The sequence below is a fragment of the Rhea americana genome, unplaced genomic scaffold (genome assembly GCF_003343005.1).
Source record: "Rhea americana isolate MKP2758 unplaced genomic scaffold, rheAme1 scaffold_124, whole genome shotgun sequence".
NCBI lineage: Eukaryota > Metazoa > Chordata > Aves > Rheiformes > Rheidae > Rhea > Rhea americana.
In genome coordinates, this window is record NW_028185306.1 from 2629429 (window position 1) to 2652153 (window position 22725).

Below are 22725 nucleotides of genomic sequence, written 5' to 3' on the forward strand. Positions count from 1 at the left end.
GAGGAGAAAGAGAATAGTTGCTGGTTCAAACTGCTTCAGACAGTTCTCAAAGTACCCAAACATTAATTTCACCAAATTCAGATGACTTCTTTTTAATCTGATTTATCCGAGTATTCTCGTAACATTTTCTTTCCCTGATAGGTTCTGAATTCTTGCACATCTGTATTGTGCTTAGTGTCCAATAGCTAATCTTTCTGGAGAAGACAAATAAAAACGTCATAAAGCACTTCAGCTTTCTCAATATTATAATTTGTTCTTCCTATTAAATAGTAGACCAAATTGACCCTTGTCTCTCTTTTACTGTTACAATACATACAAAAATTGTTTTTTTTATTTTATTGCTTTATTTTCCTAGCTAGTTATATCTCAGTTTGCACCTTAGTCTTTCTAATTTTGTCTTTGCATGGGTGTGTTGGGTTTTTTTTCCCCTCTTGTTCTGAGTACATTAGCCAATTTCCAATTTCTGTGCACTTCCTTCTCATTTCTGAGGTTAAATCCTGAACTTGTAACAGAAGTCCAAAGTAAGAAACATAAAATAGCTATTTATGAAATGCTTAAAATATCACAAGATTTATTTGTTCAAATGTCTATAACTTTCCTGTAACTGAAGTTTTATGCTTCTTAAAACAAAAGATTCTCTGGAGACGCCCAGTTGGGATAGGATGCAGGTAACCAAGGAGAGAACAGCCACTGGTATGTGATGTGCAGGAGTCTCAATAAGTGCACTGTCACTGTTCACAGACTGCACCTTTCCTTTTATCAGGTTAGCCTTTCCTTTTCCCCTCCTTACCTCTTGACCCACCTATTTCCCTGAAGAGAGCTACTGCAGCAGGAACAGGGAGACCATGTGTATTCCCAAGAGTGTAAGAACTGCAGCACCAGTACAGATGCATGCCCATCTTGCTTTCTGACTTGGGCTTTTTAGGCAGACAAAAGACTTGTGAAGTCTGATGCTGTCTCACAGTGCTAATTCTCCATGTTTTGGAGGCCTGCATAAACCTTCCTCTACCACTGTGAAGGCAAGGACAAAAATATGCATCTCTTTCCAGTCAGCCAGACCAACTCCTTCCCTCACACATACTGTGCTATGTGTGAGGCAAAGATACCCCAGAATTAGCTTTCCTAAAGGAGGCAGGACATTCCTTTTTCATCCTGCTTTTCCAGTGGGGGTTTCCCACCCCACGTCTGCCCCAGCACTGGGACACTATCTCATGGAATTGCTGTCCCATGCTATTTGCACGCCAAGGCCGCAGACCCTCTCTTACACCTTGGCAGTTTCAGTGCTAGGGAACTATGAGTGCAAGATACCGTGTTGTACCTTTCTTTCACCTCTTCCGCTTCCTGTTTCCTCCTACGCGCCTCCTCTTCTTGCCATTGTCGTTCCTCTTCCTTTCTTCTGATCAATTCTTCCTCTTCTTGCCTCCTCCTCTCTTCCACTTCCAGTTTCCGTTGCTGTTCCTCCTGCAGCAGGTGCTGGTAGAGGCTGCGAGCCAGGTGGCCGCGCCAGTGCTTCTGCAGGATGACTGCAGCGGCCTTCAATCGCAGCAAAGTCTTCTTCCAGAAGTATGCTCGGTAGTTCTTTTGGATTATAACAACACTGGCTAACACCTTTTGATACTTCTTCCTAAAARCAGAACCAGACACTTAACAGGGCATGAAGCAGGACACATGCTGCATTTTCCATGCCCTGGTTTATCAGTCAACCTTATCAAATCTACAAATAAATGGACTTGGAATAATACTGCTCAGGAGTGACACAATCTCTTTTCCTCTGGTGTTGTTACCCATAAATCTTTTTCTCCTCTCTGTCCTCACTCCTGTCACTGATTTCTGTTTCCACAGGCATCTACTTTTGTAAAGACTACCTGAGGAAGACAGACAGGTATTTGGAACATGGAAAGAGATGATCCATGGGCCCAAAGCCTACTTGCACTGCATGCACATGCACACACACACTACATAAATAGCATGATCACTCAGTGCGGATTTATTATATAAAAACACACAAATGGCCTTGCTATACGAGAACAAATCTTGCCCTACCTTGCCCAGTATCTCATCTCTTAAGCAGTCAAAAGGAACTCCAAGAAAAGTGAGTTATAAAATGAGGCAAAAATAGATTTTGTCACATTAATATGGTATTATTTGGGGGAGAACAAAGCGATACAGGTTTGATTGCTGAATGTAAACCTGCTGACATAACAGGCTTCCATAAAGCATGTACTTATATTGAACAATGTTTTGCTTAAACAATAATAAAATCAAAATCAGCTTGGTTTAAACAAACTCAAAACATGGTTAGGGCCCAAAACAAAAGAATGATCATTCACTATGTTTCTAGTCTAGTGTAGTCCTAGAAGAGTCAGTTCTTGCTTCTGCATTACTGAATATTTTTTTTTTTTACCAAGAACCTGAAATAGTAATTAAAAAAAAAATCACTGGTGGAAGTCTGTACATGATACACAAACTGGGCAAATAACAAAAGAGTTACTGTTGCACAGTAATCTGGATCAATTTGTAAGCTAGATTCAAGCAAACATTAAACTATTAGAAAGAGCCAAACATAAGGTCCTGTATCAAAGAACCAAAGGCCAAACACACCTGATGAAGATTCTGTGCTAGGTATTAGAAAGTTAGGCCACAGCAATCACATGAAGGCAAACTCCCAATGCAATGCTATAGAAAAAAGGCTACTGGGATTTTTGTACTTGCAAACAAGAATATTGTGTAGGAGGGAACTGCACTGCTACTTCTATCTTGTGTTTGGTGCTAGCACTCTGCTTCAAGAACAATGTTAGAATCTCATGTGATTTCTGAGAAAACAAAACCAGAACCAGAAATCCTGGATTACAGAAAAAGAGATTACCTTGGAAAAGAAAAGGTTAGGGAACACCTTGATCCCAGTAAAAATACCCACATGAGAATCATTTTTGGAGCATTTCTATTTATCTGTAGGGGGAATAACAAGATTCAGTTGACTTGAAGCTGAAGTCTACTCAGACTGGAAACAAACTGCATATTTTTAAAGCAACTGAAGAGATTTATACACCTTACTTAATATATACCTTGCTGTAGTGAAATTATCACTGGTATTATCTGAATCAAAATCTACCCTACTCCAAGCCAGAACTTGCACAGGGAAATTCTATGGCCTATTTTACACAGTAGCTTAGACCAGCAGGCTGCAGTAATCCTGTGAGGTTTTATAGTCCTRGAAAGCATGCTGGAAATAGTACAGCATTTTCACATATCCTTCACATGGACCTTCTGCAACCCCCTGAAGACACACTTCAAAATCCCCTTCCTGGCAAACACCCTCTTCAAATGGCAAACAGGGGCTCATGCTGACAGCTTGCCACCTCCTTGCACATCAGATACATCAGCCTAGTCAATAAAATCAGGGGAGGGGTGCAAATAGCTGTAGTGTGCAGAGGTCACTTTTTTTTTTTTCTATAAAGATCAAGTCAAAGGAAGGAAACACAGAAAAAAAGAGAAGAGGTGGTAAGAATTAGGAGGTTTTTGATGAATTGCTTTTGGGCTGTAGTTCTCTCATTCCTACTCCTGCTGTCTTCCCTGCCCCCTGCACATGGGGTGTGAACAGCTGCACATGCACCCTCTGCTAAGGCAGATAAGTGCATCAAAAAGGGCACTCTGACTTCTACAAAATGCATCTGCCAGAAACTCTGTCGAGTGCAACATGTGCCAAGCCCTGCCCAGCTACAGGCTGGCTCTGCCTGCTAATCTGCCGGACTGAAGTGCCCACTCCTTCCTCATGACCACAGCAGAGCTCACAGGCGCCATTCAGCTGGAGCTGCTGCACACAGCCCAAGTTTCACTCTCTGTGTTCAGCTTTCACTCTCCCTCTTGCATTGCCCAAACAAATTCAGCCTGCAACCCACATAGAGGAGTTGGGAGACATCCTGACCACATATCACAAGAGAGGGCAGCATGACTGCAGGTTCCAAGGCTGCCTTTGGAATTTAATTAATTATTCTTTTGATGAACTATAGTTGGCAGTTATGTCTCCAAGGACCAGAGACCATATCACTATCAAGTAATTTCCTATCGTCTTCTTACCTTGAGCAATGAAGTCCTGCAGGATCCAGAGACAATGCCAAATTTATACTAAATATTCTTCATGGGCCTTGCAAGCCTAGGAATGGTTTTGCACATGGTGAAGCTGTTACCTACAGCTCAGAGCTCCATGGTTTTGCTACAGATAATAGGGTCACTTGCATGGGCTAGATTTTTTAATCTTACACTTTAGTGACCATTCAGAGACACTAGGCTACTAGCAAAGAGAACACAGCAAACCATCCATTGCTAAGGGCAGCTTCCTCAGGCTCTCTGAAGAAGTTCACAAAGGAGAAATCAGTAAAATCCTTCTTCTGGCCCATGTACCCTTCTTTACTAGCCTACTTTGTATGAGACCAAACAAATTTAAATACACTTGTCCTTGTAAAGCAAACAGAAATAGTATCAAGCAGCACTTGCTGGTACCCCTTACCTCTGTCCACCTCTGCACAGATTGTTCGCCACTTGCCCAGATGAACTCCCTCCCACTGGACCTTCTCCAATACAGGTAGCAGGGCAACTGGAAACTCTTCATAGAAAAGTTCCAGTCTCTCTCCCTTGCTCTTTTCTCGCTCCCTGCTCTCCTCCCCTGCAAAGCCCAGTTGCCTCCAGCTGCTCTGTGAGGATTTCCACTCTGGCTGCACAAACACGGCTTGTCTGAAGATGRGACTTGGAAGAACAACATGTGGGACAAGGAATCCAGATCTGCAGACTGGAGGGCCACAGGATTTCTAGCCAAGAGGAACTCTGCTGCAACACTATCTCCAACACAGCCCTGCAAAGCCAGCAGTTACCTTACCAGGAACTCAGAAAAGCARTAATCCAGTTTGCATGCAGTGGTGTTTCCCAGAAAAATCAATCTTTCTGTGCATATTAATCCTTACTCTTCTCTCCAAGTGATAGACACAAAGTAAAATAGAGCAGAGGCCCTGACACAACTTGCAATCTCATATACAATCTCTTTTGTCTTCCTAAGGGGAAAGAAATAAAGGAATAAAAGCCCCCGAGACCAGTGTATATTTTGCTGATATGCCACACTGGCAAGGCAAAGTAAAACCTTTGCACACATTTCCCAAAGTTAAATGAGCTACCTGGTGTAACTGGAGCTCTAATAAGAGTGCCTGCTGAAACAGCTCTGCTGACCAGGGATTTCACCTCCTCACACTCCTGACTGACAGGTGTGTGCAGCAGAGACTAGCCAGGAAAGAGCATCTTACTGGGATTAAGTGTGCGCACCACAGCCATTAAGGAGTCAGCTGTTACACTGACTGCAAGGGGCAGAGGAGGGGCAGTTTGCAGTTGGTTATCCCAACCCTCCCCTGGTCAGGTGCAAAAGGGAGCGGCTGAGAGGAGATTACTGGTGCAAAGCTGGCCAAAAAACAATTTTGAAGAGTTAATTAAAAGGAGAGGGAGATCACGAGGCAAACAGGCAGGGCAAGGAAAGAGTGTGAGCAAAAGCAGAGCTGAGAGTGAAGAAGTGATATGCAGAGGGAGCAGTAAATAGAGTTGACAGGCATAAGGGAAAGGAGGGGACTGAAAGCATAGGTGGAGCCCAGCCTGGAGTGCCCTGAAGGCAAGGAAAAGGTGCCTTCAGAGCCAGGCAATGGGTACAGAGTCCCTGCAGAAGCCTGTTGAGCAGAGCATGAGGGAAGGTAGCAAGTGTGTGCAGAATTCAAGAAGAGGTGGCAAAGGTACAGGAAAGGTTGGGCAGAACTGGTACTGGTGGAGGAGAGGGCAGATGCTGCAGCTCACCCTTGCAGTAAAGGGGGGGGAGGAGGGAAGGGATGGCAAGGAGACTAGAGAGCAAAGTAAGGGGTCAAGGTGATCCCAGGCACACAAGCAAAGGGATGGTGGGGCAGCCCACAGCACTGACCTTGCCATGTAGCCCAAGATGTGGGCCCGGATGACTATAGCTGCTTTCCTCAACTCCTCTTCCCGATCCTTCTCCAGCTTCTGCTCAAGAGCTTCCTTCAGGAAAACCTGACGCCAAGGGGAGGAGTTTCAATAAACACAAAGAGAGGAAAGAAGTCAGTCCCCGGGAGAGCCGGGAGATTTCATCCCCTGTGACCAGCACAGAGTGCGCTCTATGTACTGGCGCCTACAAGCTCTGCTGCAGGCGCTCCAGCACCAGCTTCGGTGCTTTGCCCCCTTGGGTGCCTTTACTCATAGCACCGGGAAAAAGTTTTGCAACGACATGAGCTAAACTCCCTGCCCAACCCCCGCCTCCTTTCACTCTGTGGTCAAGACTTAAAAGAGAAAGAGGGAGGGAGCAGAGGAAGGAGGGAAAAACGAGGGAGGAGGAGAGCCTGTGCTTGTGCCTGTTATTAACTCTTTCCCAGCTGACAGCTTTCCCTGCACAATCTGGTACCTCCCTGCAGCAGGCACTGAGACCAACTTCGATGATTAAATATTTTGCAAAGAAACTCCGTATTTCAAGAAAAGGGAAGAAAGTCCACGTTTCCAGAAAAGGGAAGAACATTTAGATTTCTAGACTCTAGGGAGCAATCTGATCAACAGTCTTACTGTGAGGCAGCAGGACAGGTGAAAGTCCTGCTATGGAGCAACACTGAGCATACTCCATCCCACCCTGCTCTGCACAGGAGCTGAAGCACTCCACCAATCTCCAGGAACTCTGATCTGAAGTTCAGCAGTGCAGCATGCATTAGAGGGAACTGACCCCCCAGCAGGAGAGGTCTCCAAGTTATTGTATTAGTGGTTGTACTTCGGGGTCTAATATTTTCTCTAGCATCCTCCATCACCTGTATTTCAAATCTCTTCTCAGTGCTTAAAGCTTGGATGAGGGAAGGCAGTGCTATCTTATAGACAAAGGAACTGAGATACAAGCAAGATAAGAGTATGTTTACATGAATTGTGCTGACATATCTGAGCTACTTTAAATCAGCTGCCTTGCCTGATGTTAGCCCAGAGTTCTGCACAGACCACTTGCTGAAATACATGCTTAGCCATTTGAGAAGGTCTGCAGCCTCCACAGAGCTCTGTAGCACTATGGGTACACTGTTAGCTGTACCCAGGCTAGATTAAAGTTGGCTGAGCTATGTCCGAACAAGCCGCAGTCACAGCCGGGACTGCCATATGGCCATGCTCGTGTGACCTGCCTGACATTGGCTAAGTCACTGCTGTGGCCAGCAAGAGATCCAAGTCCCCTAGGAAAGTGCTGCCACACTTGTTAAAGCACTGCCATGAGCACAGGCTGTGAACTTGCACTCACCAGTTGGCAGAACTACCTTAATTAGTAAAACTTACAAATTCACTTGTTCTGTGTGGCTGTGCTGAGGGGTAATAGGGACATTCAGAGATTTGAATGGTCATTTAGTCTAGTGCTCTGCATAATGTCTTCCCCTCTCCACCGACCTTCCCTTATGTCTCTGTGTATTTTCCCTTCCACCACTGATTTTAGCCTTATCACTTATTTAGGCTCCTTCCCTTCCCCCCCCCCCTTCCAGAAACCATCACATACTGAAGCCTCTCCCTGAGTTAGTGCTCATTGCCACCGGCTTCCTTGGACTCAGCTTTCTCCTGGGGTGCAGTTTGCATTAAAATGGCCTTAAGAAATTGTCTGTTTTGAAACGACTAAGTAACCATCTACCAAGTAACTTTTTTTAAAGTTCATTATCAAGGTACTGCCAACCATGAAGTTGGCATCTTTCCCTGCATGTGTGCGTCCACTTCCTCTGTCAGCCCTTTAAAGACTTCTTTGAGACAGGGATTGCTCTTTCCATTACATTTGGATGTGGTCTTGAACACTAAGGACGTTTAAAGCATGAAACAGCAGTCACCCTTTTCAAGAATGCAGCATGCAGAGCACTGGACACTTAATCCATTATTGTCACCACGTTGCAAAAATATTTAGTCCATCGGTATTTCACTAGCAAGTACAGACTTCGTTGTGCCAGTGAAGAGGAAAAACAACAACAAAATTAATTTTGAGGTTTGCAGAGTTCAACAAGACCCACCTATTATGATAGAGCTTTTTATACATGCTTGGAGGTGAAGGGTTAATCTCAAATGAGATGAGGCTTGAAGAGGCTTGAAAACAATACCTAGCTATAACCTGCTGACATTTTGATGGGTTATTTTTAGCCTGCTGTAGATGACAAGAAAGAGTAAAATGAATTCAAATCTAGAAATATTTTTGACATGYTCTGCAGAGAATTTGACTGTTTCTCGGTTGTAATTCATGGTCACTTTCTAAAAACATGGGCTCATTTTCACCTGAAGAAGGAATGATTAGCCAAAACATCATATTCACTCATACTAGATTCTGACCAGGGTTTAAACCACAGTGCAGCAGCAGACTAAATGACTATGTTCTTCACAACACTCATAGCGTGCACTGTCAGTACAGCCATGAACACGTGCGAAGGTTTTGTGTAGATCACCAGACACAAATTTAACTCTGTGTGCACCCATGTGTAGAGATGTATAGGTGTGATCCTGTGACTCCCCAGGGGATGATATTGGGAAAGGAAGAAGTGGATCACTGTGACCTGGAAGACACAGTCACATACAGAACCCTCCTCCAACAAACAGGCCCTGCAAAACGGCAGTTAAATGCTTTCAAACAGTAAGAATTACTGCATTAAACAGCCTTAGGAAATCTGTCTTTTGAGCATGGGTGAATATGGCAGAAGGGCCAAGAGCATGGAGGGAAAGGCATGAACCTGTGAGCCTCAGTGCTGCTGCTTCATCCAAGCATATTCCCAGTGAAGACCAGGATCCTTAGCCTAGATCTTCCGTTATCACACTGCCCGTCTGAATCCAAGTCCTCACCTCCACCACGCCACTGGATAAAACCTGCCTTACATACATCAATACTTCTTATAAACAGTAATTTGACAATTGCCAGCACAGCAGCTGCTCTATTCTTAATGAAAAACACAAAGATCATCCTGCCCTTCCTCCCCTATTTCCTTTCCCAAGCTTCACAATCCCCTGAACTAATTCACAGAGTCTTTTCCTTCCTCCTCCAAACAATTGCTAGGGATATAATTATCCTTCCATTCATTCTGCAGGAAGTATTCCCCCTTCTATAAGCCTTGCTCCTCATGTACCCCCTATACTCCTTCCCAGGTTACATCCCCTGCTGGCTTGTCACACCTTTCTCAGTTGCCACTCCTGGCTCCATGACTCAAGGTCAGTTCTCAGCTGGTACCAGACACTGCAGTCTGGGTACCAGAGCTGCACAGCAGCAGCAGTGGCAGCAAGAGCACATCGGGGCACTTTCTCCCTAGGACAGTGACCTGATGCTCTATGTACTTTGACTGGTAGCTTCACTTCACCCTCACCCAAAAACCTCTGCAAAACCAGGGCTGTTTTCTTCATCAGCCCAAGTATTCCAGCCCTRTGTTATCTAGCACTAACAGAAATATGAATGCAGACAAAGCACTTTGTAATCCAAAGACGAGACACAACAGCTGGATCCAGGCAGCAGGGAAGAGACTACTAGGAAACAGCACTGCTCCGTGAGGCTGGCAGCAGCCTCCCTGCCTTCATACGACCAGGCTTCCTGGAGGCACTGCCACGAAGGAGGGTCTGCAAGGGAACAGTGAAATGGCTTTGCCACCACCTAAGCATGCTCAAGGATGAGAAGCGACTCATCCAACAGATAAAATGGCAAAGCAACAGCGCCTTGAGCAGCTGGGGGCTGGCCAGTCTTCAGCATGCTGAGAGATGGCACCAAGGGTAGAACAGGCCAGTACAGGCTTGCAGAGATATATTCCTTAAAATAAGGAAAAGTGCACCCCTCTGCCAAGGTACATACCTCTAATCCAAACTGTGCAGAAAATAAAATTACTTCTGTGACCAAACAAGACAGCCCAACTGCTTCCTAGCTGATTCTAACTTTCCTTCTCAATCATAAAGGAATAAAGAGATCCAAAGACTGTCATTTTTAATTATTTCTTTCTCCCCACAGTAGTTGGACCCAATAGTGACCAGTGTACTGGCAAGAGAGACTGGTGTTTACCAAAAATGCTCCATCCAGGCATTTAGCCAATTTTTACTCTCTAGGACAGAAGCATTCAAAAATATTAAATGAGCATATATCCAGTGTTTTGGTAAAATTCAAATAAAAATTATTTGCTACAATCTACTATCAGTTTTGTTTTTCCAGAAGGATTGTTTTTGCATGTAAAGTAGTGAGTAAAAACAGTCTTATGGTCTCAGGCCTTCAGGATGCACAACAGGGAATAMAGAGAAAAAGGATCCTATTGCTGCCAGTGGCTCAAGGCAGCCTGGATGTCTTGCTTGTCATCAGTCTGTTGTAATCTCTGGACTCTAGCTACACTTATAAATAACCTTGTATATTCTACATGTCGGTCCTTGCATGCATTTCTCTCCTGCCCTTGTTGTAGGGAGCCCAGCCGTCTCCCATCTCCTGACACACTAGGAAGAAAATTCAAACTCCCTGTTTATGAGCTCTAACCAATCCTCTCTAAAGCTGCCCAGGCACAAGCAGCTCTGCAACATACACACTCCACACCAGCTGTAGCACTAAAATGCTGGGATAGTGGCAGCCACTCGAGCAGTATGGGTTAACTAGAGAGAAAAATGACTGAAATGCTTGTTGGTTTGCAGGGACCAGTGAAGATATACAACGTTCCCTAATCAAAGGTGGAGGACACTTGAATTCCAGACTGGAAATGTGGCTAAGTGATAAGACCTTTCTTGGACATTAGTGCAGTCATGCAAAGGAAGGTTTTAGAAACTGCAGGTTAACCCATCCCCTTCCCATAACAATGGCCAGAGGTTTCCTTGGTTGTCATGTGTCTCACAGCCCTGGCTGCCAGCTGGGCTCCCACCACTCTTAGAAGAAGAGAGAGATCTCATCCCCTAATAAGTGAATAGCTGTAATTTTTCTTATGAAATGATTGCTCATAGCAGCAAGTCTCATTATCTGATTTCCACAAATTAAATGTAACATCCACTAGAATCACTTCCAGTTCCATTGTGACCCTGAAAATATTCTGAATTACTCTTTCGAAGCAAAAGTGCTGATTGCTTTGATGGACCATTGTCTGCTGTCTCTGAATACAGACTGCATACTTACCACTTACAAATGCTATCTGCACTGCACATCCATTTTCAAATATTTCTGGAAGAATCTACTAGAGTATACAGAAAGTTGTGATTCAGACTCAATTCCCCACTGCCAGATTTCTCACTGGTCAGATTCTGCAGTGATCTACCTTACAATACTTGCATCTATTCCTGTGCGAAGCTGTCTCAAAGCCTCAAAAAATTCAGGCTGAAACACCCAGCTCCCCCTCTGCTACATGGAAGATAAAGGATAATGGCACACTTCCAGCTGAGTGAAGAAAAAGAAAAAAGGGAGGGTGAGGGACTTCCCCAGGTGAGAGATAAGTGTTAAACATTCACCAGTATAGAAACAAAACCTGGGTTATGCAAGTGAGGAAAAGCATTCAGATATCTTTTCATAGAAAATGTACGCTAACGTGTGCGCTAACTCCACAAATCATCAGCTAAGCATCCACAGCAGAAAAYTGTCACACATCTGGCCATCTAGCTACCCATTCACAGTTAAGATACCTACCAAACAGTAGCTCACTGCCTCCTACAAGAGTTTTGGTTAGCCAAGTGTAGTGAAATATTTGACAGAAGAGGCCACAGTTAACTGCACACACTGTAGGTGCTTACAATAACCCCTAAACTTGCTCTGCTCAGTTCTTTTAAAATTGCACCAGACAAAACAAAATTGATCTGCCTTGGTCAATGAGAAAGATTTTAGACAAAAGCCTTCTCCATCTTTAGGTACATAATATAGGAAACATTTGAGATGCTACAGATCAATAGTATAAGCACTTACTGGGTCATTGCTACTTCTACTGACTTGAACTTCCCAGATGCAATTGCATCCCCTTGCAGCAGGAACTGAGCCATTCCTCATCTGCCCTGCCCCACGCTGAGGAAGTACCTTGGTTTTACCCAGCTGCCATTGTTTCTTGCTGCTGTCATAGGTCTGAAGAAGCCCTGTACACATAGCTTTGCTGTTGTCTAAGGCACTTGGTCCCTTCACAAGCATCTTGTACCTAAGAACCAAACAAAATGTCATGATTATGCATGAAAGTTAGCCTCCTTCCATTAGTTCTTCCTCCCTCTCAGAGGCAGATCCCAGCTGAGATCTCCCTTCTTCATGTCTGCCTTCCAGTTTGAAAATCTCTATCCCCCACGCTTTGTTTGTTCCCACCACACTGGCAATTACTATTGCAAGCCCAGTAATAAAATACAAACTCATCAACATTTTTCAGTGAAGAACAGCTGTCTTCTGAAACATATGTCAGCATGAGACACAAGTTATTTTGTTCAGTGTAAGGGTAGCATATAATGCTCCTAGAGGCAAAAGAATGATGTTCAATGGTCCCTTCTAGCCATAAACTTTAAGAAATCCTTTTTGGTGCAGATAATTAAAAAAAGAAATAATCTCATTCTCCAACATTAATCATCAACTATATTTCCCATTAAAATTTGCTTCAGCRTGCCAGATTAAAAGGTTTTACCATAATATTTTCCCTTTAATATAGGATGACCAGCTGAGTTTCTTTCTGAAGAACTGCCAGCTAGAACCTTTTTGTCTGCTCTCCCCCTGCAAAGCAGGTTCTAAAGTACTGAGATAATTTTTGCAGCTGAAACGGCTGTACAGTTTCTCTAGTATTTTTTTTTTAACATTCTTTTTTAAAGTGTTGAACCAAATACAAAAAGCTATCCAGCAAGGATCCTATGGATGCCATACAAAGAGAGCACAAATCTGTCAGAGAAAAGGTATCTCTCAAGATATTTGAATGTGATAACCACTTCTGTCTCATGAACACTAGCTGCAATGAGGCCCTGGACTACTATCCCCCCCCTTAAGAACAAACACAGTGTAATGGCTTTTTCAAAATCCCACAAACAAATCTATGACAAAGCTAGAAATAAAAATGGACTGCTTGGCTATTTTTCCATTCTTATTCTAAAGGCAAGCAGTCTCCAAAAGGACATCCAGATCAATGTATGATATTGGTAATAAGGGCATGGTTAGAAAAAACATCCCACAAATGTAACAGCAGTTACAGAAACAAGAAACACAAAATTATATAGGTTGGGGCTGGTACAGCAGGTGGTGCAATGACAGCAATTACCTGCTGAGAAAGTCCTGGAAAAGGCGCCGTATAGGGAAACCTGCTCTTCGAACTTTCACTGTCTCCAGCATCCCTGAGTATCGGAGCTGATTTAGAACAACATCTGGGTTGAAGAGGTTCGGTGCCTATGCAATGATCCAGATTCAAAAACAGATCAGAAGAGAGATGGAGTTAAGTGTTGATCTTGRCATTACTTTGCTGACTGTAACAGCAACTGTTCATCAGGGCTCAGACAATCACATACTGTACATTCACTTATCTGYAGAAAGTCAACCCAGCATATGTGGGCATCCCAGTTGAAAAAGGGGAAGTGTGGCTCAAGGGAAAAGCAACCTCACAACACTGCACAGTGCAGGATAAGGGATGAAAGGGACATGGGCAGAGTCTGGAAAAAAGCAGTCTGCAGACTGCTGTCATTTGGATCACGGCAGCAGAGCAATGATAATGCTAACACATACAAAAGGCAGAACCCTGGCTCTAGTCTCTCTGCAGTCATGCAGAAGAACCCTATAGCCTTCTACTGCCAAAACTGGAGACAAATGGCAGAAATTTCTTCTGGCATAAAGCCCCCAGCAGGCTTTCCTCTGCCCATATCATGGATGGTTTCAAAACACACAAAATTTTCATGGGTTCAATCCTCGTATGGGCTATGCTGAGGGATGATCTCCAGAGGTCCCTTCCAAACTTACCATTCTATGATTCTATGAAAGAAAATGATCTGTTCCTAGCTCCCCACCCAGTCTAGTTAGCAATGTATCCTCCTGCCATGGCTCACAGTACTGGCAGGAGACTCATTCCCAGGCCAGCTCATCTCTAAGCATGCTGACTTGTTCATGAAGCAGCCACCTCCTCTGCCTCGAAGTCAGGAATCTGCAGGAGATGCTTCCTACCACATCAGCCATGCATTCCAGAGCAAATTGCCTGTKGGCAGCATAAACCGGAGCAATCACCGCTTTTACCAGACCTATGGGCTCTGCACAAACCTGGCTCAGCATCTGGGCTCTGTCAGTGCACAGAGAGATAGAATTGGGTACATACCCAGCCTGCAGGGTACCAGTACCCTGCCTTTTCATCCAATTGCAAAGAGGAGGCTGCATTTTTTCACAACCATAAAACTACCAGAAAGAAAAAGGGAAGGGGAGGGGGAACTGCACTTATTCCCAGTTTGGACCCTCACAGAGCCATCTGTCACTTAGCCATTTGTGCAAGTGAGTGCTTGTGAGCTGAGGAACATGCCTGTGTGGCATGCATGCATCTTTCTGGAAGAAAGACTTGCCTTTTCTGTATTTGGTTTGATGCAGCGGATGAAGAATGGGTTGGAAGTACTAAGCGTGGCCATCAAGGAATGGAGCGAATCCTGAAAAAGAGCAAGACAAAACCCAAGGGATCAGTCACTGCAGAAGGGAACAGGGGCTGCATTTGATGCAATAAGGTCTTCATGTAGCTCTCCCATTCCTGATATCTTTCTTTGATTCTGCCTACCAAAATCCATCTTTTCTTATCCCATTTTCCTCTTCAAATAACAGGGCAAAACAACGCTAAATTAAAAACAATGAAAGGATAGATGATGCCTCTGTCTGAAAAGTGATCTCCAGCAGCTGAAACAGGGAGTGCACAATCACCTCTCTTTTCAACAATTTAACTTGTTTTAAAAAATGAAGGGAGATTCATCTACATATAAGATCGTGAGTTTTAATGCTGTGACACAGATAGCCTGCCCTAAGTAGCTCAGGAAAGATCCCTTCCTGTCCAAAACATACCCATCTAGTTACTTTACTGTAATAACATTATGTGTACACTGCCATCCTTGTTCTCTAAGCTATATAGTCAATTTGAATTACTTTTATAAGTCTCAAATTTTAGACACTGGAAACTAAATCTCTGAAACTAATAAAAATCTGCAGACAAGCTCAGGGGCAAGATTCACACCTGCGAGGTTCACCCTCCAAAGACTTTTTGGAATTGTCACTAGGCCCGTAAAAGATGTGGACTAAACACGACATGTACACTWAGCTGAAACACCAAACACAAAGGGTCAGAAAACCTCAAGAGCTTTAGATACTTAGGAAAGCATTCTTGCTATTCTTTTCCTCTGCCACCCTGTTTGCTCTTAACATCTTGCACTTTACACCAGTCAGAGAAATCTTTGGGGCAGTGGCACTGTCTTTTCATAGCTCTACAACATTCCTGCACGTTTTCAGTGCTGGACTAGAAATGAGAATGAATGACTCCTCTTGGCCACAGGCCTCGCTTTACCCATCTGCTCCTTCCAGCAGCCTGCTGCTCTCTTGGAAAACATCCTACCCTGAACTGGGAACTGACAGTCGGTCTGCGCCGCTGGGTGCCCATCTTCAGTGTCTCTTCACTGCAACGGCTGCAGACTCTTTCAAAAAGATCATAGATGAAGTCCAGTCTGAAGATGAAAAAAAGAGTTAAAAAAATTGAAGGACATTCATGAGCTGTGAGATGATGATTCTCATTCTCAATTATCACCCATCCCAGCATGAAACATCCCATTTTTACCCCTTCTGTGCCACAGAGTGGCTGCAGAAGGTAGTTTGGCTGGACACTTCAGGAAGAAATTTAATCCTCTCCATCTGGCTGCCCAGATCCCAGACGGCCCTGTGTGCTGAAGCCGGAAACCCCATCTCACCCCGTCAAACACTTGCAGAGATGTCCATCATTGCTGGCCAGCACACCTCCCTCTAGTTGTATGCCCCCAAGCGGAAGCTACCTTGAGGATATTCTAGCTAGACTGCACACTCCCCTCCTGCCATCCACTCCAGACCGAGCTTTTGTGGCTTGCACCTGTGGTGCCCCAACCACTGTCACACAGCTGCAACCACAGTCCTCCTGTGGTCAGAGGACTGCTAGAGCTATTCATGGTGTAGGCCAGTCCTCTAGGATCTTCTGCCACTTTGCCTCTCCTTAGGCAGGAGTGCTGGTTCTTACAAAAGAGCATGAAGTTCTTCAGCATGCTTGTGCCAGATTATTGTTATGACTCTTTCTAGCAAAGTTTCCCTTTCTGGCTTGCTGAAAACCCCTGAGCCCTACTGTCACGCTGGATAATGACAACCACAATTCTAGCTCCAAGCCTTGTGTGAAATGTTCTCCAGATGCCACTGTCCGAGTAAGGCAGCTAAGAGAGYTTGTACGCAGCTCCCATGGGCTGTGGCAAGGCTGCTCATGGTGCAAACTCTGCAGCAGACTTCAGGGAAGATGCAACACAGTCTCATCAGCCTGGGGCCCAGATGCAATACATGTACCATGGTAGGAGGCACGTGGTGGAGCTACTGCTCAGAAATTTCTGAGGTCCAAGACAGTAATTAAAGGTCTCTCCTTCTGCTAGGCCCCACTTCTGCCTACTAGACATTGGTCAAGGTCAAAGTCAGCTCATTTCTCTAGGGCCTCTTTGCAGCACTGGGCTTAAATACTGTGGACAATGCCCAGTCCTACAGCGAGGGCTCAGTCTGGYTTAGGATTAGGATGAGGCACTCCACTACACAAACAGGTTGTACATTGGAAAATATGAAAAACAAGCAGCCTCTGTACAAAGGCCAGCATTTGACAGCATGGCAAAGAGCCTTGGCTTGCTCGGGGACAAATTTGACATTGTTGGGWCAGGGTGGCAGGAGGAAGAAAAATAGGAAAGGGGAAAGAAAGGAGGGAGAAACTCAGCATTGCCTCTAGGGATTTCTGTTGTGTTTTCATAGCTCTTTTCAAAATTGGGACAAAAAGACTACTGATTAAGCTATTCATCTGTGCCTCACCTGACTTCTTCAGCTCTCCTATCTTTTGCCAGGACCCTCAAGCACAAAGAAAAGAACTGATGCTCAGATAAAACAACTGCTTCCCCTTGTCTGGTTATCATGTGAATGTGGCTTAGTCCAACCCACCAGATACTTGTCTGTCCTGGCTTCCTTACAAGCATAAGGGGGACTTGCCTGCTGTCTTTTAGCATGTTTAAAATGTCATCTCGAAAGGTGTCCCTGTTCTTCTCCAGAAAGCCTCTCACATCATATAGCACCTGCAAAACAGACAGAGCAGCTGAAACAGAGCAGTAATTAAGCACATCTGCATTAATATGCTAGTGTACAAGACACCCAGCAGAGATATACTCTAGCGCTGCAGGCACATGCCAAGATCCTAGCTTTTGGGGTCAAGGAAGGGGCTCCAGAGCTCAGCATTCATTAACAAGAAAGTGGCTTTTAGCCATCAATTTCAGGAAAAAAAGCCCCTCAAAAACAGGAGCCAAGTGAAACAGCTGCACAGATTTACCTGGGGTGTATGTGGGGAAACCTTCTGCAAGGTCTGAGCTACTAAGCTTCTCAATCACTTTAGGAAATACTGATTGTGCCACCCGCTGCCTGAAATCCCAACCATTAATGCTCAGCAGAAGAGATTCCAGRAGGAGGTTACCCCTTCTTTGGTGTGCTGGTGCCCTCCCTTGATACACCGCCATCTGCTCCATAGTCTTCCACAACAGAGAGCAGCATTTAACCCTGAAGGCTCGGAGTCCTTTTCCATTCTGAAGCAGGCACGTAGCCTTTTCTCCTCTCCAAAGTGAAATCTTCCTTGTAAATTTTACATTGGATTTTGTTTGTTTGTGAGTGGTCAAGAAAGAGAACATTAATAACAAAATAAAGAGGAGCTTTTTCCCTAAACCAAAAGTTACTTGAGAAACTCAAACAAGTATTTAAGCAGTAGAATGTAGTTAGGTACCTGCCATGCCATTTTGGGCCCATTACACCCCCTGTGCTCTACTATGGAGCACAGAGATCAGAATAAATAGCTCTGTCTTGATTTTGAATTCTAAATACACCAAGATCACATGTCCAAGTGCAAGCATCTCACAAATACACCACAAACACCTACCTCCCCAGCATAATGTCTTATCCCAAACTGATGGTCTGTTACTCGAGGCTTCACATAGTAGTGGTTGCTCTGAAATGAAAGAAAAAGGGCTTCTTAAAATGCCAGTGTCAGCATGAATAGATTCAGTAAAGAACTCTGCCATGACTATGACAAAGCTGGGATGGGCAAGGACCTCAGCTGTTGCAGAGCATGATCCCACATGCTCCAATTATCTGCATCTACATTGCAAAATCCATGGAAAAATCCAGTCCTTCAAAACATTCCTCATGTGAGCAAGGGCTTGCAGAATCAAGGCTGGGCAGGCATGCCATGGATGAAATGTTAATTCTTACATGTCTGACACCTGAGGAGACTGGGATCCACACAAACCATGTGGTGCAGGACACAGGATCAGAATGTGGGGAAGATGGCAGCTTTGCAGAATGCCTATACATCTTTTCTTTGCCAGAGGATCATACCAGCCTCCTATCTTCCTCTATGCTTTGTCTTGCTTGGTACCTTTCTCCCACTCTGAGCTTTGTCTGTACCTCTCCTCCCCTTTTTCCACATTCACTTTTCCTTCTCTTAGTAGGTATTTTAATTTCTCTCATTTTTCTTCCTCCTGTCTTTGCTCTGTATGAAGACCCTTAACTATGTAAGAGCAGCCATAGCAGTTCAGACAAAGGGTCCATTCAGCCTCCAGCAGTGGTGATGTCGAGTAGAGGAAGAACAAGGCAAGCGCATGATGCTTTTCTCTCAACAGTCTCTCAAACTCTGATTATTCTCATGAGGTATGCCTAGCTAGTAACCTCAAATGGATCTCTCTTCCAAATACTTGCCCAGTGTCCCCTTGAACCAATGCAAACTTCTTGCATTCAGAGCATTTCTTGGCAGGTAGTCTTGACTGACTGCACAGGGAACCACAATTGGTTTTGAGCCTGGCTGTCACTGGCACCTTGTGCCCTGTCCAGGCTATGTATGATTTTTAAACCCATTATATCCCCTCAAACCTTCTCTCTTCCAGGCTGCAGRGTCCCTCCAATGTGGTTGTCCCTTGCACTGCAGCTGTCCCAGATGTGTGATTTCTTTTCCTGCCCACTGTGTTCCAGGTCTTGTATAAGCACTTTTTGCATGGAGGGGCCCAGCACTGCACACAGTGATCGAGGTGCAGGTGCTCCATGGATTATACAGTGGTGTAGTGATATCAGGTATTAGGAAATCCTAATACCTGATTTGGAGTTTTGACTACTACTAAGCACTGCACTGATGTTTCTGTGGAACTATCTGTCATTGCCTCTGGATCTTCCTCCTGAATTGGAACAGTTAATTCAGGGAAAATAATTTTGAACGTGAAGCTGAGACTGTTTTCCTTCAGTTGTGCTATTTTACATTTATCTACATGGATTTTCACCATCATTTTACAACCCACACAGTTTCATAAGGCTCTCCACAGCCTAGCCCTTCCACCTTGTATAATATATCATCACAAAACTGCCACCTGACTGCTCATGTTGGACAGWCAGACTCTTACAGGCCTCCCTCCATTGAGATAACTTCTCAATGAGAACTTTCTCTTTTATCCTGGGGCTGCTTATTATGCTAAAAGACTTTGGTGGAAGGATTTATCAAAAGTCTTTAGAATAACCATATCACTTCAACCAGTGATTCTTGACCTCTTCAAAGGAAACAAAGAGGTTTGTAAGGCAGGACTTCCCCTTACTGAAGCCACATTAATCTTTAGGTGGATTGTATTTTTTCAGGTGTCCACTTATTCCATCTAGTTTATTATAGGTTCTACTAATTTGCCTAATAGTGCCATCAGTCCTACAGGCCTGTAATTTCCTGGAAACTTTCTAAAAACTTGTATCATTTCCCACTTTCCCAGACACAGGTACTGAGGAAAATTTAAGTAAGATGTTACACAATACTGTTAGTAATTCAGCCCTTTCATCTTCAAGGTCTCTTAGCAGTATGGGATAGATGCCTTATGACCCTAACAATTTGTCAGTGTTACTAAAAATTAAACTTTTTCTTTGACCTTTTTCCATTTCATGTTGATCCAATTTYTTTGCTCTTCCCTTTCTCCAGTTGAGTCATCTTGTTCCAGCCCCAAACTTCCCTCATTTCCTCTCCAAATGTAACTGTTACCATCTCTGCCATGCAGTGCAGCACCTCTCCTCTCCCTTTCCCCCAAACCTGTATGTTTCGTTCATGCACACAGCATTTCTGGCTCCTTCTCCTGGCTTCTCTATTGCTCTTCTCCCCAGACATGTCAGATCTTCTGCTTTTCCTCCTTAAGCCTTTTGCAATCCACAGAAAACATAGCAAAGAGGGCTTGTTCTGCTATAAGGTCTTCAGGCTTTCCAGCCAGAGTGGCTGGATGCCTTCCAGTGCTGCTCCAGCCTGCACCAAAGACTTCAGTTGGTACCACGAACATTTTTGCCTTCACAATGAACACTAGCAATACTATCTACTTCGTCTTTCCTCTCTGCAGTCCAGTTGCTCAGCCTCTTCTATACATCATATGCTCCTGGGGTTCCATATTAACTGCTATCCCCTCAAAGCAGACGGAGGTGACACTATGAACAGTTTAATGAAAAAGCTACTCAATGCACAGGAATCACCAAAAACAACAACCAAAATGTTGTGGGGCATAGAGGAATGCAAAATAATATTGATAATCTCATGCTGCTGTATAGTAAACCACAGGTACCTTCTTACCAAGGGAACTGCGCTCTGGTTTGATTATTTATCTCAGAAAAGAATAGAGAAAAGACCTAGAGGAGTTCAGAAACAAACAGCAGAAATAAAGAGGAGCTTTGAAAATTCTCCATCTGGAGACAAACTGAAGAGGTTGAGACAGTTCAGAAAGAAAATACACAAAAAGTGATATATTAAAAACATACAAAATACCAATTGCACTAAAAAAAGTAAATTGGGCATCCTCATTTACCTAGTCTGTAATACCAGAGAAAGCCACAATGGACTAAAGTGAAGGCATCAGTTTAAGCCTAAGGCAAATATTTCCACAAAACTATCCTTAAGTAGCCAACTAGAAGTCACTGTCATTGTATCCTCAGTATTATTATAGAAGAGTTACATATACATACAAAAAATGAGAATATCTACACCTGTGCCAGTTCTTAAGAATACATTTTGTCTAATAAAGGATACAAATCTYTATGTTTTTAGGCCTGGATGAAGCCTTAGTTAGGTGACTAGGAAAGATACTGGCTTACATTGTTCTTACTAAAGTAGTAAATTATTCCACAAGTGCCTTCTACAGGGCTTAATTTGCTTTGTTTATTTGCCTATTTACTATTTAGAAGAACAGAGTGCAGGCCATAACGGAGACAGGGTTCAAGGCTACTACAGTGATCTCACTGTGGTTTCTGTGTCCCCAGGATAACTTTGTGAGCTGCGTGAAAAAGCCCTTCTACTCGCATGTCCAGAATACAAGAAAGAGGAGGCAAGAATTTCATTAGTTACGAACAACAGGAGAGCTTTTATTAAAAATCATGAGGCAAGAGCTGTCCCCAGCCCCAGGAGACAGAGATCTGATGTGCTCTGGAGCAACCTCCTGTGAGTCAGCTGGCAGGAGAAAGCCATCCACACTGTGCAGTCGCATCCAGAGTTCGCAGTGCTGCCTGGTGCCCCAGGACCAGCACCTGACCTCTAGCCCAGGCTGCAAACCCAAACCTTGTCTGTGCATAGCCCATGGCATGCATGCTCCCTTTGTGTGTGCAGGAGACTATTTGTGGGTTTCTTCACATGTTACTTTTGTTCAGTGCAGCCTTATGAAACACTTGCAGGCTTGGGCCTAGGATATTTTACATTTCCTGCTCAAAGCACATATTTCACATCAACAAAACCTTCACTTTCAGCTTTGAAATGCTGATGGGGCTAACATACTGATCATTTGCCTGCCGGGTTATTTTCTTACTTACCATATGCTGGCTGTGAAGTTTTTCCAGAAGGGTGTTGTCTGTGCCTTTGGGGAATCGACTCTCTTCATTCACCAAAGCCAGTAGACCCAGTTTCTACAGCCAAACAAGAAACAGGCTTTTACAGTCAGTGAAAGCTCTAACTACACAGCACCAAGCCAAGAATCAGAGATTTGGACACACATTGAGCAATAACCTGGGAGTTATACTCAGCAAAGCTCAAGTCGAAAGCAGGATTCTGGCCAGCCAACATACTCAGCAAGCAGAACATAAGCAGAGATTGTTTATGAAAAAAAAATCACATGAAGGCTCTGCTTAACCCAGCTCCCAGTCTAAGAGAATGACACCCTCCCTAAGCTTACCCCCAACCATGAGCAGGGATCTGCTTCCTCAGGCAGGGACTAGGGCTAGAATAGCTCATACTCTGGCCAGGTCAGGATGGGAACAGGGTCTAGCAGGGAACTACTTGTTCTTATCACTAGGAATCTAAGGAAAGCTCACAAGACAACCAGCAGTCAACTGCTGCAATTCCTGAAAACTGTCCCAGATAACCACTCACCTTCTCAATGAGGTCCAGGCACTCTGCATTATCCATCCAGTCAATGGCYTCCCAGTTTATTCCCTCCCTGCCAGTCAAGAACAAATAGAATGAAGATATGAAAATCAAGTCTCAATTCCCTGAGGCACGGGAAAAC

General features: G+C 44.1%; 1 protein-coding gene across 1 annotated transcript in view; it reads right to left on the bottom strand.

The window, feature by feature from the left end:
* Positions 1–22725, bottom strand: part of LOC146600280 (unconventional myosin-X-like) — a 104765-nt gene that overhangs the window by 35852 nt on the left and 46188 nt on the right. Inside the window, exons 14-23 of the mRNA XM_085325904.1 lie at positions 22590–22656; positions 22034–22126; positions 18108–18176; positions 17177–17259; positions 15537–15645; positions 14509–14589; positions 13233–13357; positions 12029–12143; positions 5948–6054; positions 1319–1624 (exon numbers count right to left, since the gene is read on the bottom strand). Coding sequence (XP_085182030.1) covers positions 1319–1624; positions 5948–6054; positions 12029–12143; positions 13233–13357; positions 14509–14589; positions 15537–15645; positions 17177–17259; positions 18108–18176; positions 22034–22126; positions 22590–22656 — 1155 coding nt within the window. The remainder of the gene's footprint in view (positions 1–1318; positions 1625–5947; positions 6055–12028; positions 12144–13232; positions 13358–14508; positions 14590–15536; positions 15646–17176; positions 17260–18107; positions 18177–22033; positions 22127–22589; positions 22657–22725) is intronic.